The following is a 21,403-nucleotide window of genomic DNA, read 5'->3' as shown; positions in this document are numbered from 1 at the left end:
TGCTTGGACGGTTTCTTCTGGCTGCCCTCTGATCATTCCTGAGCAATTTCTGATATGACATGAATATTTGCCACATGGCAGGGGTTGCTGGGTGTAAAAGACAGGAGTATCAAAGAAAAGGTTGGCTCCATTCACGCCAGGGCCATTGCCTCTGGTGGGAGTTTCAGGAGGCTCAAGAGGTCCTAATAGTGAAGAGCTATGCTCTGAAACTCTTCCATTTAACTAAGGCTTCCTTGGAATGTCAACTGATTATTTCCTTGGCTGTTATATTCCATGCCCTGTGCCCTGGTGTGGCTGAAAAGTTTCAGCAGAATCCCTTGAGCAGGTTGTAGTGATGCAAAATGCCAAAATTTGGGCCTGGAAGTATGCCCGTGTAATACATATCTTCTGTTCGTCCTTCTGGATCCATTTCCTCCCTCCTGCAGGCCTTAGGGAAAAAACCTATATTGACTGCATTTTGGCTCCTAGCTGGTTTTAGCCAATGGGGAGCACCAGTAGCAAACTAGAAGGAAGGAGAAGAATGAGGTTGGAGGATTTATTCTCTCAGCTATCATCCTGCAGGTTCATCTTGATTTGGCTTCTTCCAAAGATCAGAGCTCCTGCCACGCAGCCCTAAAATCTACAGCAATCTCCATTTCCAGATTCTAGTAGCCAGGACCTTGCCTCACCACTTCAGGCACAGGGTAGTAGGAGGGATGTTCCATTCTAAAGTACTGCACTAATTCTCATACACTATTTCTTATGATTTTTCTACATCTGCCTACACTCTTATACACTGTCTGTTTATTACATCATCCTCAAATTACCCAAGTGGAGTTGATCATCTGTTACCTGCAGGGGCTCTGAAAGGTACTATAAACACACATATTCATATGAATGGGTTGGATGCACCCCTAGAAGAGTCAGCTCTTCTCCTCCAACTAAAACAGGGATGTGGCAGAAAAGGAAAAGGAATGTCCATAGTTTTAATTACTTCTTATACTCATTGTTAAAGAGGGAAATTATCCATTAAAGTCAGGGAATTCTGACTAACAAGATGACACAGAGGAAGAGATGGTAATTTCTTTTTTTTTAAAGCTTTCTGGGACAAGAAGTAGGTGACTTGTGACTAAGAAAAATTAGAGTTATGAAAAAGTGTTTCTAAGAGAATTATGCCCATGACAGATAGAGTGACAAGGAAAACTAAAGGAGCCAAACATGAAAATCTTACCCGGCCATCACTTGTCAGGAGGATGGAGTCACTTTTTATGTCCCTGTGAATCACTCCTTGGTTATGAAGGTAGGACAGAGCTCTCAGAACTGACAGACAGACAGTAGCTATCTGTTCTTCATTCATTCTGGAAAGAAAATACCATTTAAGGAACAAGACAGGTTTAAGAACATCTTTGAAATGCTCAAGAGATACAGCTCCTTTGTGCTTTAGCGAATTAGTGCACGTGCACCAGCACATCTGAAAAATCTGCAGACAAGGGAAGGAAGTCTTTGGGGTCTGATTCCCAGAAGAAAGGTTTGGCACTGAGAATGACAGGAACCAAATACAAGTCAAATGAAAGAGATCACTATTTGTCAGCTTTTTGGTCATTCATGCAAATTTGCTTCAAGGCAGTCTTTTTATTTTTATTTATTTATTTTTGGGGGGAGGAGTCTCACTCTGTTGCCTAGGCTGGAGTGCAGCAGCATGATTTCAGTTCACTGAAACTTCTGCCTCTCGGGTTCAAGCGATTCTCCTGCCTCAGCCTCCCAAGTAGCTGGGATTGTAGGCATCCACCACGACACTTGGCTAATTTTTGCATTTTTAGTAGAAATTGGGGTTTCTCCATGTTGGCCAGGCTGGAATTGAAGCATTCCTGACCTCAGGTGATCCACCCGCCTCAGCCTCCCATAGTGTTGGGATGATAGGTGTGAGCCACTGCACCTTGGCTCCATGAACTCTTAACGGATAATTCCATAGGCAGGGACAAGCCTCCAGGGTCATACAGGGACAGCACACTGAATAGGTGGACAAAAGTTTCAGCTGTGGCTGTTAACCGATCATAAGAAAAATCCTTTAACTTCCTTGGGTCTCATTTTCTTCATCTGAGAAATGGGGACAGCCTCGGTTCTCTTCAAGGCTGAGCTCAGATAAAGTAATCTTTACATCTCTAATTCCCCCTCTGGGACTTACTCAACTTCTCATTCACCCTCTCTCTTCTTCCCCCAAGGAGCTAGAGGTTTTTGTCACTTCAGGCCCCTTCTCTTAAAGGGAAATTGGATCTAGGAAGTTACTAATAACTAAGTGTGAATGGATAGTATTTTAATAAATGGACCATGGGAATGAGAAAGGAAGCAAAGCATTGGTTATAGGCTCCCATATCTCATGACTGCACCCCTGTGGAGAAAGTTTTTCCTTCTCCACAGTTTTAGAGGAGGAGGTGGAGGTCAGTACCTGCCCAAGATTGCACAGCTAAGAAATGCCCAGGTCATGATTCAAACCTCACCTCTTTTTGAGTCCAGAACCCATGCTTTCCCACATTCCCATTATCCCGTACTGCCCTCACCACTCAGAAGGATGGATTTTTCTAATTAGTAAAATAGTTCAGCCACTGAGGAATCTAGGTGAGAATTTTTTGGATGGCACGGCTTGTTCAGTTGCCCTCAAAATGACTCATTTAGGCAGCTAACTCATCTATGTGCAGAAATTCTTCCCTATCTCATATTAAATAATAAATTTAAAAGAGGTTTTAAAGCAAACTATCCTGCAAACAGAGGAGACTGCCAGGAGAAACAGAGGGTGTAAATGACCAGAGCCCAAATTTAAGGACTACTTTGTGAATCTCCAGTAACCCCAGGTAAATCTAAGTTCAGCAGAACAAGGAAATGAAAGGCTTTGAATTTGCATTTCAGTCCAGTTGGTGCCAAAAGTTCCTGATGGGATTTAAAAGTAAAGTATAAGGAGACAGCCAATTAGGAGAATATTAAAGGTATAAAGCTGACGCATATGAAGAAACACCCTTCCCCTCAAGGAGGATTTGGCTGGGTGCAGTGGCTCATGCCTGTAATCCTAGCAATTTTGGAGGCCGAGGTGGGCGGATTGTCTGAGCTCAGGAGTTCGAGACCAGCCTGGCCAACATGGTGAAACCCTGTCTCTACCAAAAATACAAAAAATTAGTTGGGTATGGTGGCCTGTGCCTGTAATCCCAGCTACTGAGGAGGCTGAAGCATGAGAATGTTTGAACCCCGGTGGTGGAGGTTGCAGTGAGCCGAGATCGCACCACTGCATTCCAGACTGGGCCACAGAGTGAGACTCTGTTTCAGAAAAAANGAGGCATCAGTCTCATACAAAGGCAGGTGAGAAGAAATGTTCTTGCCTTAAACAGAGGAAACCGACAACTTCTGTGTTCTGGGTTTTGTGGTGTGTTGGTCATTATGCTGAATGATTTTCACATGACCATTGTCACATGTGCCAAAACACATCCCTCAGAGGTTTAGAGTATTTGCAGCAGGGACAAGTTCACATATACCTTCAAATTAATTCAGGACTAAGAACCGCCATATTTAACAAAATTATTTTCTCTTGAATTCAGTGAAATTTGAGTTATCTGAAACAGGTATAAAGATTCTTTACAGGTCGACTATACCAAAAATTACTTGAATCTAACCCCTAGTCACTAACTGGAAGATCCCCTTTGACTGGAATGTGTGACAAATACTTCCTAATCCAATGCCTTTGAAATTAACATGACCAACTGGAGAATGGCTGGTGCATGTCTACTTCTACTTCTTTTCTAAAGAAAAAAAGCTTGGCATGGAATAAAAATGCTTCAGCTCTAGAACTAACCTCAAATTCAAATCCTGGCTGTATCAGTTATGAAATCTGTGGTCTTGAGGATACCTTTTTAAATTTTGAGATAGAGTCTTGCTCTGTTGCCCAAGCAGGAGTGTAATGGCACAATCATAGCTCACCACAGCCTTAAACTTTTGGACTCAGGTGATCCTCCCATCTTAGCCTCTTGAGTAGCGAGGACTACAGGTATATGCCACCACACCCAGATAATTTTTAAAATGTTTTGTAGAGACGGGGTCTTGCTAAGTTGCCCAGGCTGGTCTCGAACGCCTGCCCTCAAGTGATCCTCCTGCCTTGGTCTCCCAAAGTTTTTTGGGATTAAAGCCATGAGCCACCATGCCTGGTGAAGAATATTTTTCCTCCTTGAGTTGTAGCTTCATCCCTTGACAGACAGGTATATCAGCATCTGCCTCATAGAAATATATGATGGTTACATGATTAATACATAAAGAGCTTGATGGTGCTTGGCACTTTCCTTTCGCTTCGGGAACCCTCAGCTTCCTGGAAATTAGAAGGATCTGACTTAAGATGTTAGGTTAGTGTTAACACTTCAGCATATATAAGAAATACCTGGGCATCTGACTAGAGCATGGATTCTCATTTAGTTGGTCTGGGATAGTACCTGAGATTCTGCATTTCTAATAAGTTCCCAGGTCCTCAGACAGCAGGAGGGTTAGATGTGTTATCAACCAATCAGTAACTCATTCAATAAAGCAGTTACTCAATGTCTACTACGGAAAGCTCTCTGAACTATCAGTTTAAGATTTCGAATACCAAATATTCAGGTGTTCCTTGAAATGCAATTTCTTTTTGCCTCTGGAGTTACTGGGTCTTTAAAAGGGAAATTGGTTGACAACTCTGGATGGAGAAAATTAGAAAATGCAATGGGTTTTAGGGATACACTATCTTGAGTGGTTTCCATGGATATAAAATAAGAATGGAAAGGAATCTTGACAAAGGTAGAGCTGGAGACCTGAGTAGCCACGTGAAACTCTGGAAGGTAAGAAAAAAGCTTCTCCTCTGAACACATTTTTATTTTTTGCTTTATATGTGAAAAGCAAAAACTGTATATCACATTGGCCTTATTCTTATATCTTTCCAGTATATTTGTTTCTAACAATTAAGATGATCTTATGTGGTTTTTTGTTGGGCATGTCTTATTGCTACACCAACAAGAGTTTTCCAGCTGAATTGCTGGTGATAAATGTTCAGTGTCTTCACTCACAACTCTTTATTTTGAGATGGTCTACTCCAGACTGAGAACTGTAGAGCCACAAAAAATCTCAACTTAGTGGAGAAAAAGCAGCATGTTTTTCCCTCACAGAGTTTTCCCGTGCTTTCCTGTTACCTTGCTTTCCACATATTATATACCTGGATCCACTTTTGATTCAGGTGGCATTTCAATAACATCAGCTAACACTCGATACCTCTTCCTCATGACAACCCTTTCTTAACATTTTGGCATTTTATTTACGATGAAGACCAAGGCTAAAGTTTCCCAAATGTAACATGCTATTTCATATGTCTATTCTGTAGAACCTTGCTTCTCTAAGTATGGTTCATGAACCAGCAGCATTGGCATTGCCTGGGAGTTAGCTATAAATGTAGTCTTACATCCCTCTCTAGTGAGTCAGGATATGCATTTTGATAAGATCCACAATGATGTATATGGACACTGAAATTGAAGAGGCACTGTCCTAGCACATATTCTCTTCACTGCCTTCAATGTCCTTTTCCTCCCACTTGCCCTCTTAGTAAACTCCTATTCATCTCTCAAAATCCATCTCAGATGACACCTGATTTTAAATAGGAACCTTTCTTGACTCTAATAGAGACATTTAGATATTCTTCTATGCTACACATATATATCTTCCTAATTTTGCACTGATATTATCATGTATTTCTCATTAGTGATGTCCCTGAGGGGATATAGCTGAGCCATATTCATTTCTATCGTCTGCATCTCCAGCACTTGCAAAAGAGCCTGGCACATAAAAGGTCCTCAATAAATATTTAATAAAATGGCTGGAACTGGCACATCAGGGAGGCAAATAGCTGAAGCGATAGGCTGGTAATTAACCATTGTTACTTGCAAGAATATTTTAAAACAGAATTGAAGAATTTCTCTGTGCCATGTAGATTCATTATTCTGATACAAAACTTCGACTGATACTCTCCCTGCTCCCTCCTTCGCCCGGTATCCTTGGTGATCTTAGCATGCAGCAGCGGTAGGGTAACTTGGGAGAATGAAATTCAGCTTTAGAAATCTATGTAGGTGATGGGAAATTCTATTATTTGCTACCAAAGCTTCATTCCTAGCCGGTTACTTATTTTAAATCGATGGGTATTAATGCCCTTATGAGGGCAGGAGAACATTAACCAAATGAATGAACTATACATGCCTGATAGTGTAATGGGCCTTCTGGGGAATGTGGGGTAAAGGGTAGTCATATTCCCTGACTCCAAAGTGCCCACAACTTATGAAGAGTTCATAGTCACTGAGGCTTTATCCTGGAGAAGAATAAGAAACATCTGGAATAATCCTGGAGAATAATGATAAGAATTATCTGGATAATAAAGAAGCTTACCTGGTGTGAGTCACGATGTCTGTCAAGGCACCACCTTCTAGAAACTCCATGACCACCCAGAGCTCATCGCCAACAAGGTAGCTGTTGTACATGTCAACCACATTGTCATGGTGGTAATCCCGCATGATCACGACCTGGATGAATGGGAAAGATACTTTTGACTTGTGAAGATGAAGTTGCTTTTTGTTCTCTTGTGGACACAACTACAACTGTAAGTAAACTGATTGAGAGGTACTGATTGTGGGGAATTTTATTCAGAAATCTATGATGATAGACAAAAAGCATCAAGGGTAGCTAGTAGAAATAAATGGAATCAAGGTAGCAAATTTGAGAGAAAATGACAGGTCCCCCAGACATTGGAGAGACACAGAGAGAGTAAGGAAAACAGGCAGAACAAAAGCAAGATTTGCATTCAGAAGAGGGAGTCTGGTTGACTGCCTGCAGGGATATGATCAGATATCCCTAAGGGTCTCCTTTAGAATGCAGTGTTCACAGTCTTCTGCTGGCTATCCTAGCAAAGGGTCACCAACTCATAGTAAGTGAGGGAATGAGTCCCATAAGTGAATGAAGTAAGCTATTAAAACTGGAGCCATACAAGACCAACTTAAATTCTCCTTAGAAGAAGGTATGGGTTGAACCTGAGAGTTAGTTGGGCTGAATTCAAAGAATATATATTGAAGATAAATACGGCATAGGCATAAAAAAGGCTAAGGAGCCTGCTTGCTGGAGAGAGCTTCCAGAAATTGCTGCCCTATGGCTGTTTCCACTGGAGTTTTCAGAATTAGTGTTAATAATAAATTACAGAATTGTTTATCCACCTCATATTGCTCTGCGAGTTCTGGCATTGTGGTTTGAAAAATAAATTCCAGAAGTCAGGAATGGTGGACTGGGAAGATGCTGAAGCCCACTCACCTGGAACTCTGTGAGATTTGGAGCATGTGTGGGAAATAAGCACCCGTGTGAGCTGGAGATGTGTGGAGGCCACTGGGGGCTTCACATAAGCCTCCGTGATAAACAGAGTTCAGAATTGCAGCTGAGCGCATTCGCACAGTGCCTGTTTATGGATCAAATACCTTCTGCCTACTTCTCAAAGAATAGGAGTGCTTACAATAGAAACGCAAAGAGGTCAAGCAGCCATAGATTGTTCTGGGAGTCAGAAGGTGGATTGTGCACGCTGTACTGGAGACTGACATCTAACACTGATATCCTGACTTGATATCTTTACGGCTTAGAGCTCTCATCCACAAAAACTTATCTTTCCCCACAATGCTCTTATAAAATTACTAAAAGAATATCACTGCAAAATACTTGATGTGTTTTCTAACATAATTACTCGTTTCCCTTCCTATTTTAGATTTCTTAAGTGATAAGTTTAAAAGGTAAATGAGAAAGTGGAAGGTAAATCTTAAAGTACAACAAATATACTAAGATGGGTTGATTTCTTAACATATCAATAGCTCTTAATGCATCTATAAAACAAATGCTAGTACCCCAATTGAAAACTGTATACAGGACATATGATTCAGTGAAGAAATAAAAATGGCCTATAACCACATAAAATTAAATTTAGCCACACTAGTAATAAAAGTACTAATGAAAACTGTAAGTTTTATTCATGTCTAGCAGATGAACAGAGATAACATGACAATATAAATGGTGCTACTGAAGGTGAAAAAGTATTGTTGGTGAGAGTCTAAATTGGTACAAGCTTTCTAGAAATTAACAGTGTATACCACTTCTCTAAACAAAATTACATGTCATTTGATGTGTTCATCCTACTTCTAGAAATCTAAGAAAATAATCAGATATGAAGCCAAAGACATATGTGTAACAACACTCACTGCAAAACAATAAAACTGACAAATTGGAAACAATATAAATCAGATACTCGTTTTAAATATAATACATATATATGATAGAATATTATTAAGTCATTAAAATTGTGTTTTGGCATGCAGTTAATAGAGTATGTTAATATATTTCATATTATATTAATAAAAATAAGTAATATATATGCCTATATATTTTATTAAATGTTAATTTTATTAGTATTAATGTTAACATTAAGTGAAATTTAGAAAGTCACAAAACTACATAAAGTTACCTCATATTTATTAAATCAGAGACTGGTTTAATAAATTTGATACACATATATGATTAAAGATTAAAAGGCCATTAAAATGGTCATTAAATTTACTTTACAGTAATAAATATATGTCAATATATTTTATTTGATATTAATTTTATTAGTATTCCTGTTAATAATAATTGAAAACCAAACTACATATATAGAGGATTATCCCAAATGAAAGAAATTTGTAAATAGAAAAATATAGAAAAGAAACACTGAAATATTAATGTAGGCAATTCCTTGACTGGGGGATTTTTTGTGGGACTTTTTACTTTCCATATACTCTACAGAAATAAATCATTATTTTTATAATTAGGAAAAAATATTTTAACGTTCCTAAAGAGCGACAGTCCACTGGTAAACTGACCCTGATCTATTGTTTTAAAAATTGTTTATGGAGGGTATATGATGATATCACAATAGTGTAAAATATATGCATACCCACATAGATACAGTGTAGCATGAGACTTAGAATCTGCTAGACAGAGATTCAAGTCCTAGCTCTGCAGTCAACCTGCTGCATGACCCTGGGCTGGTCTCTTTACCTGTTTGAGTCCAGGTTTCCTTGTTAAGATGTTTCCTTGATAACATCTTTCTGTTGTGAGGATCAAGCTAGATTAATGCTTAGTACAGCGGCTGATACACATGAAGTACTTTATAGAGGTAACAGCCATATGTGCATAGAAAAAAAGACTAGAAGGAAATATTACAGGGGACGCTATTTATGTCTTTATATTTCTAGTGCTTTTCTAATGTCCTAAAATGTACATGTGCATAACTTTTGAAATGGGAAATAAATGTTACAAAGGAGAGAGAGGATGACCCAAACACACCCTTTACCTCATTAAAAAGCAGTTCCCGTCTCTGTTGCTTCCGGAGGTCCATTTTCTTCACTGCAACTTGTTTCCCTGTGTGTTTCTCGGTGGCGATGCACACGATGCCGGTTGAGCCTTCCCCGATTTTGATAAAGTTGTCCAAGTATTCCCTGGGGTCTCCTGGGCTGACCACCAGCTGCAGGGCTGCCCGAAACTGTTCATGGGACACCCTGGAGGGCTGCTGGTCAGAGGAGGAGCCCCAGCTGGGCGGCGGGTAGGTGCTGGATGAGAGGCTGAGGGAGCTCAGGTAGGAAGCCGTGGAGATGTACTGCGAACTGCTCTGCAGGGAAGGGTGGTGGTACAAGGTGGCTTTGTGGTACACAGCTGGGTACTGGTGGCTGCTTGAGGAATAGCCTGCTTTGCTTTGACTTTGAGGTAGTTTGGCAGGGCCCCTGGGGTAGGTGTCAGACCCTGACAGTGGAGGGCTGAGGACCATCTGTGCTCGATCGTAATCCACCTGGGAAGACAGACATGGATAGAGAATATTCACATGCTAGATCTGAATGCCACAGCCGGGTGGTGAGTGAGCTGACTGACAGCTGGCAGAATGAGGATCACCAGGGGGAGATGGGAGGATCTGGCTGGGGCACCAACAGAACCGGCCACATCTAGGGAAGGACCTTCTCTGGTGCACGTGTACCACAGCAGCAGGTTAGTTCTTGTGTCTTATCCAAGGTGTACTTGCTGGTTAAGCCCTATTTTCTTGTTCAGGAATGAAAAATCTCGTCCCTCATTAAAGGACATTAGTTTTCAGCTAGCATTTTGGGGAGACATTTCAGTGGTAGGAGGCCTTTTCCCATGCTTCTGAACTCACATACTAGAGGGTGGTATGGACGTGTACATATAACATACATATAACACAGCAGATGTAGGTACAGGAGTGTGATCCTATGGGGTGTTCTATGAACATACGTATAACACAGTGTGAACTCCCTGTGCTAAGTGGTGTGAACCACACGGTGAACATGTACAATATTCTCACCAAATAAGAACAAATATAATTGAGAGCGACCAGACTTTGCAGGGGATGTGTGAAATGAAAATGAGGCTAGACCCCAAAGAGACCCCAGAAAAGAATATCCACTCTGACTTGGATAAGTGGGATGAGGGGATTTAGTGGAGGAGAATGGGCGAGCCAGCAAGGCAATCACTGGTATATGATACTATGTGCAGGTCCAGCCGTCACTTCCTGGAAAGAATCAGGAAGGAGCTCTGGCCACTCCTGGAATGGCATGCTCCTTGCCCAGGGCAGAAAATGCCAATCCATCAATGCACTCTGTTTTGGAAGATCCTGATGACAACACAGTGCTGGATACATAGAAGGTTCTCAGAAAAGATTTGTTGATTGTACTTCCAAGATTGCTCAGTGACCTGTGCCTCCTGACATTCATATTCCTGTGTAGTCCCCTTCTACACTGCATCGGGGTCAATCTGAGTGATCAAAGAATAAGGCAGAGATGATGGCAAGCTCCTTTGGTCACTTACTCAGATCATTTATTTTGGCTTTCACCAGCCAGAATCCTTTGGAAGGGCTGGGTGCGATGGCTCATGCCAATAATCCCAGAGCTTTGGGAGGCTAAAGCTGAAGGATCACTTGAGCCCAGTAGTTCAAGGCCGCAGTGAGCTATGATTGCATCACTGCACCCCAGCCTGGGTGACAAGTGAAACCCTGTCTCACAAATAGTAATGATAATAAAATGGAGAGGTCCACATAGCAAGAAACTGAGGGCTCCTGCTAAGAGCTAGCTAGAAATTAAAGCCTTCTGCCAAACAGCCATATGAGTCATTCTGGAGGTGGATCCTTCAAGCCCAGGTGATCTTTCAGAGGACTGTATCCCTCGTTGACATCTTGACTGCAACCTCATGCAACCAAGATCTTCATGATCTGCCCCCTAGCAGCTTCTCAATCCATCTTCCTTAGCTGACCCTCTCCACTATACCTTAGCCTCTCTGCTGTTCCTTAAACACTAAGCCTGGATCTGCCTCAGAATCCTGCATGTGCCACTCCCTCTGCTCAAACCACCCCTCCTAGGAGAAGGATCTTGCTTTTATCCTCATTCAGTTGCAGTCAAGATGTCAGATGCAGTCAGGGTGAGATCCCAAGACAGAACCAATCAGCTAAGCCCTCTCAATTTGTGACCTACAGAAACTGTGAAATAGTAAATATTTGTTATTTAAGTTTTGGGGTTAATTAGTTGAACAGCACTATTTTATTGCTTCACGAGGCAGTTTGTTTTAAGCCATAAAGTTTTGGAATAATTTGTTATGCAGCAATATTGATAGCTAGTACATGGGGGAAAATTAAGAGTTCTGTCAGCCATGTTAAGTTTGAGAGAGTCATTGGACATCCTTGTGGAAGTGTCACTTAGGAGACTTTGACATGCTCCAAGTCCAGGGAAGAGTTAAGGCTAAAACATGAATCTGCGAGTCATCAGTGCTTAGTTCATATTAAAAGCCATGATGCTGAATGTGTAAGAAATGGTCTGAGGACCCCAATGTCTAGATACTAGAAAGAGCAGAGGGATCTTGCAAAAAGGAGCAGAGAAGGAGTGACCAGTGCTGTAGGAAGGAAACTAAGGAAGCAAGGTGTCTTGGAGCCAAGGGAGGAAACTATTTCAAGGAGGAAGGACTAATGAACCCTGTCAAATGCCACTGAGAAGTGGGATGGGACATGTTACTCATTGGATCTGGTGACATGGTAGAGGCAAGCAGGTGTTTCAAGCTCCTGCCCATCGCATTGCATGAGAAGATGCTTATTCTATCACATCGTGGAGCAAGAGCTGTACATAGTGGCCTTTTAAAATTGCTACCATAGCACCATGCACAGTTCTCCTGCACTGTCCATTGGTTCTACAATGACACTGCCTGGCCTGCTGAACATTCAGCAATGCAGCCCTTCCAGCCTCAAAAACACCACACTCTGCTAAGTGAATTCACCACTCAGATAGCCTTGGCACCAACCAGCAGGAACCAGGGCAGCTGCTAAGCTGCCCTCCTGCCCTGGTTGCAGAGAGAACACATGCTTTCAAGGGGCACAGGAATGAATTCTGACTCTGATAATTTTAGTCAAATCAGCCTCTCTGAGTCTTAGTTTCCTTTTCCGTAAAATGGAGTAATAATAATACTTCCTTAGGTCACCGTGAACTCTAAAGGACAAAACACATGAAAGTATTCAAACAATGACTGGCCAAGAAGTTCTACTTGATGTTATTGTTATATAAAGTACGTAGCACAGTAATGAGAATGCAAAATAAAATAAATAATAACTGTAATATTCTCAAACTATCCAGCATTTATTGAAGACATACAATGTACCTGTGGTACATACATATATATATTCCTATACATTAATCCTCAAAGCAATAAGACAAGGTGTCTTTAGTTGTAATGTAATTAACAATGTATAGTTAAAATATTTAAAAACAAGCTGATTATTTTCAAAGCCTCTGTATTTGTGCTACACAAAGAAAACGTGTGTGTGTGCTTGTGCATGTGTGTATGATGGAAAGGGGAACACTAAGTGTAAGTTAAACAACTGGATTCTTCTTTTAATAAGCTCCAGGTTAATCAAATCTAGGCTAGTCAGCAAGGCCAGGTTGTGAAGAGAGATAGGGTCTTTGGCTTTTATTTCTGAAAGTGTGTCCTGGGAGCCATCACATGCCATTATCACCTGTGTCTTCCTTGGTGTACTTGCTCCTATACTTTCAATGAAATTGAATTCATTCCCCATAGCACGTATAACTGATCTCTGAAGATACATTAAAAATGGGAAAGCTGCATTCTGCAGGAATCACAAACACCGCTTTGCACTAATTTAGGCCACTTTTCTTCCTTATCACCTGTCAGCAGCATTATCAGAGTCCCCCCTTAACAGCTGGCATGCGGCATAAAGAAGCCTGCCCGCACCAAGGGGAAAAATTCCAGGCAAAGATGGACTGCAGAGCTCTGCTGGGAGCTAACTATCTTCAAAATTAGGCTGCGAGACAAAAAGGTGCTGTTGTCTTTCATGGCTGCTGGTAAGAGGTGCAGACTTTTAAAAAAGCAGGGGTTGAGGAACAGCCAGTATCATAAGAGACAATTTTTTGAACCAAACCCAAGGCACCACCCATCAAAGGAGAATGAATTGTTCCTTTCAAGTGAGGGAACATGTGGTCTTTCCTTAGAGGACAAATCACTGATTTCGTGAAGGAGAAATGCATGGGTGATCTCATCTGGGGCCACCAAGTCGCTGAACCCCCAAGGAATCCAGGGAAAACAGCTCCACACTTCCAAGGGGATGACATAACCTAGTTCTCTTGCCCAGGTCAGTCCTTCACTCCCAGTGGGAGGGCATCCAGCACGCTGGCCCACAGGCCTGCTCCCTTGCCTACCTTGGCATTTCCAACATTCATTGTCACCTCCCTGATCTGTATAATCAAGGTAGGGCTGGGCACTCTTTTTTTTTTTTTTTTTNTTTTTTTGAGGTGGAGTCTCGCTCTGTAGCCTAGACTGAAGTGTAATGGCGCAATTTTGGCTCACTGCAACCTCCACCTTTCATGTTCAAGTGATTCTCCTGCTCCAGCCTCCCAAGTAGCTGGGATTACAGGCTTCTGTCACCACACCCAGCTAATTTTTGTATTTTTAGTTGGGACGGGGTTTCACCATGTTGGGCAGGCTGGTCTTGAACTCCTAACCTTGTGATCCACCTGCCTCGGCCTCCCAAAGTGCTGGGACTGCAGGCGTGAGCCACTGCGCCTGGCTGATGTGGCACTTTCCTTAGTGCTTCTGGTCTGCGCTGATGCACCAGCCTTGGGAGAGGTGGCCATGTGCACAGCAGTGATTGCAGAGTTTGTATCACCTCTTCAGCTGTCTCACTCTGCCAGACCAACAAAAATTGAGACTGAAGTCGCCAGTCCTGAAGAAGCAGGCTTGCCCCCAGTGGAAACACTCCTTTGTCTTCAGTGGCGTAACTCCAGCTCAGCTGAGGCAGTCGAGCTTGGAGTTAACCGTTTGGGACCAGGCTCTCCTTGGAATGAACGACCGCTTGCTTGGGGGAACCACACTTGGTTCAAGTAAGTCTGAGCTATTGGGCCCAAATGTTGTTTATCCTTTGTGATTATCCTAATGGGTACCATGAAAACCAGGGCAGTGACTTAACTGGTTTTGAAATTGCCTAACCTGCCTTAAATGGAAATTCCTGTCTAGTTTTTACTCTACAGCTGAGCCATAATGCAGCCAAGTATTTTGACAATTTAAATCAGATTTAGATCTGCTAAAGCAACAAAAATTATAGGCCTCCAAATGGGCTAGGTACAGTATTTGCTTTTGTTTCTGGCGTCAATCATAAAAGGATTATTTTCTTAAAGGAAAATAGCTTCCTAACTCAAACAAATGGCAATTCAGAAAGTACTTCGTCAAGAGGTCAAAACAGCAATGCTGTCCAGAGCCGCTCGGCAGGGCGCCGCTGGCCTGCAGGGTGGACAGCCCTCTGCTGTGAAGTTCTGTGCTGAGAGCTGCTTCTAGCTGCCAGCCGTGTCTCCGACGTGGTGACAACCAAAAACACCTGCACACATCTCCAAGGACCTCCAACTGAGAGCCAGTGACTGGAGAGAACTAAGCCTCACTGCTGAATTACTTTTCAGAGATTTTGTCCAAAGCATACTGTCTTCCTTTAAGAATCCCTTTTCATGGGCAAGTCTGGCCCTGAATCTGAACTGGTGTGCCGACTATTCACTCCCTTGGTGAAGACCCAGCGTACCAAACCAGAGTCCTCACCTCACTTTCAAACCAGAACTCCGGGCTGTTAGAGCACCGCAGAGCAGGGGATGCCTGGGCAAATCCGTCTCAACGCCAGCTTTGTTGGGGTGTGGGTCCTGGTGGAGGTGTCTATGTCATCAGTAGTTGGCCTTTTAATGACTTGAAGTGAAAAACTGATGGCTGGTCATTTGTAATGAGCTGAGAAGAGATGAAGTGGTGTCCTTACTGACCATAGCTAACTTGTCTTCCTTACAGAGGGAGACGCAGCTGGTGGCGGGGACGCATGCTCACAATTGAAGCTCCAATGGCAGAAAGTCCTTTCCAGCCCCAATGTGTGGACAGACATGACCCTCATCCTGCACTGACACGAAAGCCACAAGGTTCCAGGTTGCAGCAGGTGTGAAACACTGCGCCCCCAAAGTGGGACCCCAGCTGGAGACTCCTTAAACCTTGAGCAGTCTCCATCTGCAGTCCTGCCTGTGGCTTCAACGCCTATGGGTATCTCTGGGTACCTAAATACAGCAATTATGAATGTTACCTAAGCCTCTGGTGCGTTATCTCCTCTTTGAGATGTGGAACATGGCCAGAGTTCAATGACGTTGTTACCTGTGTCCTCCAGTGCTTAAATGGTCAGTCAGGCCGGGCATGGTGGCTCCCCCCATAACCCCGGCAACTTTGGGAGGCTGCAGTGGATGGCTCGAGCTCATGAGTGTGAGATCAGCCCAGGCGATGTAGATACCCTCTCCCCCCACCTAAAAAAAAAAAATTAGCCAGGTGTGGTGGTACACACCTATAGTCCCAGCTACTCAGGAGGCAGAGGCGGGAAGACTGCTTGAGCCCAGGATGTAGGAGGCTACAGTAAGCCCTGACTGACTGCACAACTGCGATCCAGCCAGGGCCAAAGGGAGACCCTGCCTCCAAAAAGTCACAGCTTTGCTATGAGGAGCATTTCAGAGGAGTCTGGTGAGTGTTGGAGCCATTCTTCTCTCCTGTGGAAAACATTTCCAGAGGTTAGGTGACTCAGGGAGCACCAGGTTAAGAATTCAGGCCTTGTGTTGGTCAGCTCTTAACTGACCAGTGTACCCCCAGGCACGCCAAAGTCCCTTGCAAAACCTGGCCAGTGAACAGCATAGAGCCCAGGTGGGTCGGCGGTGGCCCTCCCACCCCACACACAAGCATACACCCATGCTGCTTCATGCCTTTGCAAAGCTTTTATTTCATGCCTGCAGCGTGGAATCCACCTGCTCATGGCGTCTTAACTGCAAAGGGGAAAGCAGTGCACAAGAAGGAATGATGGGTGGGCAGAAGCAACAACCTTCCAAAGCTGCCTTCCCCACAGCCTACCAAGGCCATGGCAGAGATGGAAACAGACACACGTGAGCGAACAGTCTCATGGCTGGAGTCTAAATGGTCATAGTGGCATGTGTGTATTTGACAAAATTACTGTAAGTTTTTTCAAGGAAGAAAGTGCAAGCTTTCTTCTGTGATGAGGCCTCCTTGCCCTCTCACATCACTCTTGGAATTTCATAATTATGTAAATATTCCATTCTAAATTGTCTTTCTCATAGTACCTATATTTGGAAGGGGGAAAACCACAAATGATCAATTTGTCCATCCCTAATATTTTACACACACATGTTCATGCATGTGAGAAAGATGTGCAAAGCAGTCCAGCTTACGCTGTGCAACCTTTTCTATGACTTGATTTATTAATATATTCTAGAAAAAAAAATGAGTAGGCTTGAAGTCCATGTAAGCAGACCTATCTTTGGTATTGTGAAAGGGATTTGGGACCTGATTATTTAGTGAAACCACAATGCAGTGGAATTGGACCAGTGAAAGGAACAATAGTTAATAAGCAAATCCAGTGTATCTCTCATCACCTATGATCCAAAGCATTTCCAAAAGATTTATGCACATCATTTACCCTTGCAGACCTTATAGCAAGGGCACGGGGTGCAGAGCAAGGGTGGGAAACTGCAATGTTAGAGAAAAAACAACAAAGGCATTCTTCCCACCCCTCCGAAGAGAACAGGGCTGTGATTTTGTGAAGGAGTAACTCCTTACAAAGAAACCATGGTCTGCAAAGTTTTCAGGGCGATTTCCATATGGCATGATGTAATGAGAGAAGACCAGATCAATCGTTTTGCAAATAATAACCCAGCTGCTAAACAGCTTAGCTGCAGGGTTACCAGCTCTTTGTCATTGAAAATTTGATACATTTTAAGAAGAAATTCTCTCTACAGGAATCTTAAGAAATACTGACAAAATGAACAAGCAGTCGTGATTGTGATTTCCTCTTTTTTTTGAAATGGTTAATATTGTATACTTAGTTTTTTTAGCTTCCTGACACTTTTTTCGTATACCATATAAATTAATACTTAAAGAAATGTGCTTTGTCATGTCTCTATTCAAACATGATCAAAAAAGAAAAAGCAAAAAAGAGAGGTTGTATTATATAAGGGAATAAATAATCCCCAGTTAACAACTCAGCCAGACTACATTTCTACAATAAGCTCAACATCTCTAAGGATAGGGTCAGACACAGGCTTGTGATGTATCAAAATTACAAATAATTATAGCAATGAATTCATTTAATCAATCAATTTCACCAGAGGTACGCTGGAGTGGATAGGGCATAAAACTCCACACAGCTATCAATTGCTCCGATTACAGCTGGCTATCAGCCAGAATTCCCCTGATCCATGTTAGTTAAATGCACATTAATCTGAATTTGGCAGTGTAATCAAGGACCTAACTGAACTGTGAAATTGAATTCTGCAGTAGAACATAATTTGACCATTTTATGCCAAGGCTGGAGAAAAAAAAAAAAAGCTTGGTGAAGGGAGGGTGGGAGAAAGAAGAGAAGGATAAAAATCCTGCAGCAGCACCTATTTGTCACTGTGGCCTTCTGTTCTGAGGGCAGGGAGGCCGTGGCTGGAGCACACAGGACTGGGGTGTGTGGGCGTGGCCATGGTGTGGGTCTGTGCCCACAGAATGAGGACCTTGGAATGTTCCGTAAAGGATGGCGAATTACAAGGAGTGGGAGGCAGCTGGTTCCAGCACCTGAATGTGATGCTCCAATACACCTTTTAGGAACACAATTAAAAAAAGAGACTGCTCATCTCAAAAATGAAAACGCCAGGCTGGGTGCTGCTTGCTCTCCATAAATCAAACACAAGATAAAAGTGAATCGCAATCCTCTATTATCTGAGCATGGAAAGGACATCTTAAATTGTCCTGACTTGACTCAAAGGAAAATTTAACAGGACCAGCCTTGGCTTTGGAAGGGAAAACAACTGCTTGTAAGAATTCTGGAGAGAATCATTAACTCGCATTCTCTGCAGGGACATGATAGAGACTGACAATTAGGGGAATGGGATTCATTAAACCCTGTGACTCCTCTGTCTTTCTGGTTGTGCTGTGCAAATGCACACTGGCCTCAAGTGATCCTCCCATGCTGACCTTCCAAAGCACTGGGGTTACAGGCATAAGCCACTGCACCTACCTAGCAGACCCCTCATTCTTCACTCAGAACTTTTTAATAGGCCATCTCTAAGGGTTGGACAAGCGACTCATGCCCTCTACAAACAAGCAAAACCTAGCTATATGAAGCCACGAACAAATCTGAGATGTGCAAGCTCAAACACACGGGTATTCCAGGCTCTCCCTCCACCTCTGAATTGGCATATCCAACTAACCCCCCACGGTTGCTGCTTCAAACTCAAAGAATGCATCTTCTATTTCAGAGCAGTGAGACACAGCAGATTACACTGACCTGCAATCCGTCATCACCTGCAGCGATGTGGAGGGACTCTTTGCCTCTGGGGATTGTTTTTGTCTCCTTAGAATATTGTTCAAATATGACAGGGCATTTGGGAGAGCTAGGGACGGACAACGCCAGGTTAAATTCATTTTGTTTTTAATTTGGTAATGGGAAAATCCATTCATAATGACCAAAATACAAGTTACTTTGAATAGCAAGAGTATTCATGGGAAGATGTGTCTATTCATATGCAAAGGACACCTAAAGTCTCCATTAGAAGGAACAGACCTTAGAGATAGTGCACTCAGTCTGTCTTTATATGTTTAAGAGCGTTAATGGCCATCCTATAGGAGCCTATAGGGAAAGAAAACAAATCTAAACATACCCATTGTGCCTCTCTCTTTCCCTCTCAGATTTTTGGTGCAGCCCATCAGCTTTCACTAGCACGGTCGTTTCACAACCCATCAAGCCCGGAATGGGTCTCTGGAAGGAGTTCTGCGGGAATCCTCAGTAGAAAAGAAGTTGCTGTTTTGTTGTTGGAGCCATGGCTGAATCTGGGCATGGCAAGTACCACAAAGAACAGCGAATCATTCAATTATTGATGCAAGAAGACTGGGCCCATTGGTTCAAGTGCTTTTTCCTTCCAGGGAAAGCAAAGTGATAGCTAAGCAGTGAAAATGTATTGCACTGTTGACTGCAGAAGTGAATGCTGGAAAATCACGCCATCGTTTTCTTTCCATCTTTTTTTTTTTTTTTTTTTGAGATAGGGTCTTACTCTGTTGCCTAGGCTGGAGTGTAGTAGTATAATTATAACTCACTTCAACCTGAAACTCCTGGGCTCAAAGGATTGCCTTACTCTTCCCAGTAGCTAGGGCTACAGGTGTGTGCCACCATTCCCCGAAAATTTTTAAATTCTTTTGAAGAGATCTGATCTCACTATGTTGCCTAGGCTAGTCTTGAAATCCTGACCTCAAGTGAACCTCCCATGTTGACCTTCCAAAGCACTGAGGTTACGGGCATAAGCCACTGCACCTAGCAGATCCCTCATTCTTCACTCAGAACTTCTTACTAGGCCATCTGTTTGGGATGTCCTAGGCTGCAGCTGTGATCACTTTTCCTGCCTTATAGAGATGGCAGGGGTGAAGTGCAGGGGTTAATTGAAGATGTATAGTTATGTCAGTTCTTGCTTGTTTAGCCTCTGGCTTCCATGCAAGTCTGAGAATTTTGTTTCCATTCTAGAGAGGAGAGTAATCACTGGGGTGGTATTGGGGTCCTCAGGCCAGCTCAGTCTCTGAGGCTTCGCATGGCCTTAAGTCACACAGCAACTCTGCGACTCTGGCCTTCTATGACTCACATTTCTAAAGTGAGAAGAGTTGCACTTATAGCCTTCATAGAGTGATAGAATTTGTTCCCATATTTTGAAAATATGTAAAAGATGGCACAGAGAGAACGTTCCTGTGGCTGGTGTTAGCCGATAGGGTGATATGTCTTCTAGCCAGAATATTCCTGGGAATAATGGCTAACACTGAGTGCTTGCCATGTGCTAGCTCCTTTAGGCTTATTAATCTTAGTTAATCCTCTGGACAAGTTCAAAGTAGGTTCTGAAATACTTTACAGATGATGAAACTGGAGCAAAGAGAAAATCATACAGCTAGTAAAGGGTTGAATCAAGGGAATCCATTATAGAATTTACAGTTTTCTGTAATCAGTAAGAAAATCTGGATTATCTTTTAAAAAATCAGAAAGGCTATCACTTAAGGTTGAATAAATGCATGTGAGTGCCTTAGGGATTTCTGCACCTAACGCTTCCTTTACAGCCTATAGTTCCAACATTTACCCACGGTTTACACTCTGGGTGACATTAAGGAATTTCTCAAGGATTCCATCCTACCAAGAACAGGAAGAATAAGCAGCATTCCAATGGGCACTGCAAATCTACCCGTCGGTCATTAGCCATTCTTCACAAGCAAGGTGAGGCTGCCTGTAGACTTCATGTCCACCCTTCTGCTCCTGGATTATCTTTTCTGGAAATGAGAATATTCTGGAACACATAGACTTTGGAGTCAGTGGGACATAGTTTTGAATCCTGACTCACTTATTTGCCTTTATAAACTTGAGGAAGTCCATAAAGATTTGGAGTCTCAGCTTCCTCACCTGTAGAGCAGAGGTGATCCTGAATTCTTCTGGAATTGTGAAGGCTAAGTTGGGTCATGTTTGCAAAATGCTTAGCACGGTGCTTGGAACACAGTAACCCTCACATCACTGCCACCATTCATCTACATGCTACACATGTAGACTGATGTGTAAACTACTCATATTAATAATTAAGCTGCTGTGATTATTAACTTACTTAATCCTCATACATTATAATGAGACATGGGCTGTCTTTATCCTTATGTTGTAGATAAAGAAGTGGGGGCACAGTTAAGCAACTTGTTCACCCAGTTACTAAGTGGCAATGTCAAGACTCAAACCCAGGCAGTT

General features: G+C 42.6%; 1 protein-coding gene across 2 annotated transcripts in view; it reads right to left on the bottom strand.

Annotated features, from left to right (window-relative positions):
• Positions 1-21,403, bottom strand: part of PAK5 (p21 (RAC1) activated kinase 5) — a 287,807-nt gene that overhangs the window by 16,986 nt on the left and 249,418 nt on the right. For both annotated transcript variants that reach the window (XM_017523951.2, XM_017523952.2), the window contains 3 exons: positions 9,383-9,874; positions 6,412-6,545; positions 1,211-1,337 (listed from right to left, as the gene is read on the bottom strand). In XM_017523951.2, coding sequence (XP_017379440.1) covers positions 1,211-1,337; positions 6,412-6,545; positions 9,383-9,874 — 753 coding nt within the window. The remainder of the gene's footprint in view (positions 1-1,210; positions 1,338-6,411; positions 6,546-9,382; positions 9,875-21,403) is intronic.

Source organism: Cebus imitator, unplaced genomic scaffold (assembly GCF_001604975.1).
Source record: "Cebus imitator isolate Cc_AM_T3 unplaced genomic scaffold, Cebus_imitator-1.0 Scaffold31, whole genome shotgun sequence".
Taxonomy (NCBI): Eukaryota; Metazoa; Chordata; class Mammalia; order Primates; family Cebidae; genus Cebus; species Cebus imitator.
This window is presented reverse-complemented; position numbering and strand designations above follow the sequence as displayed.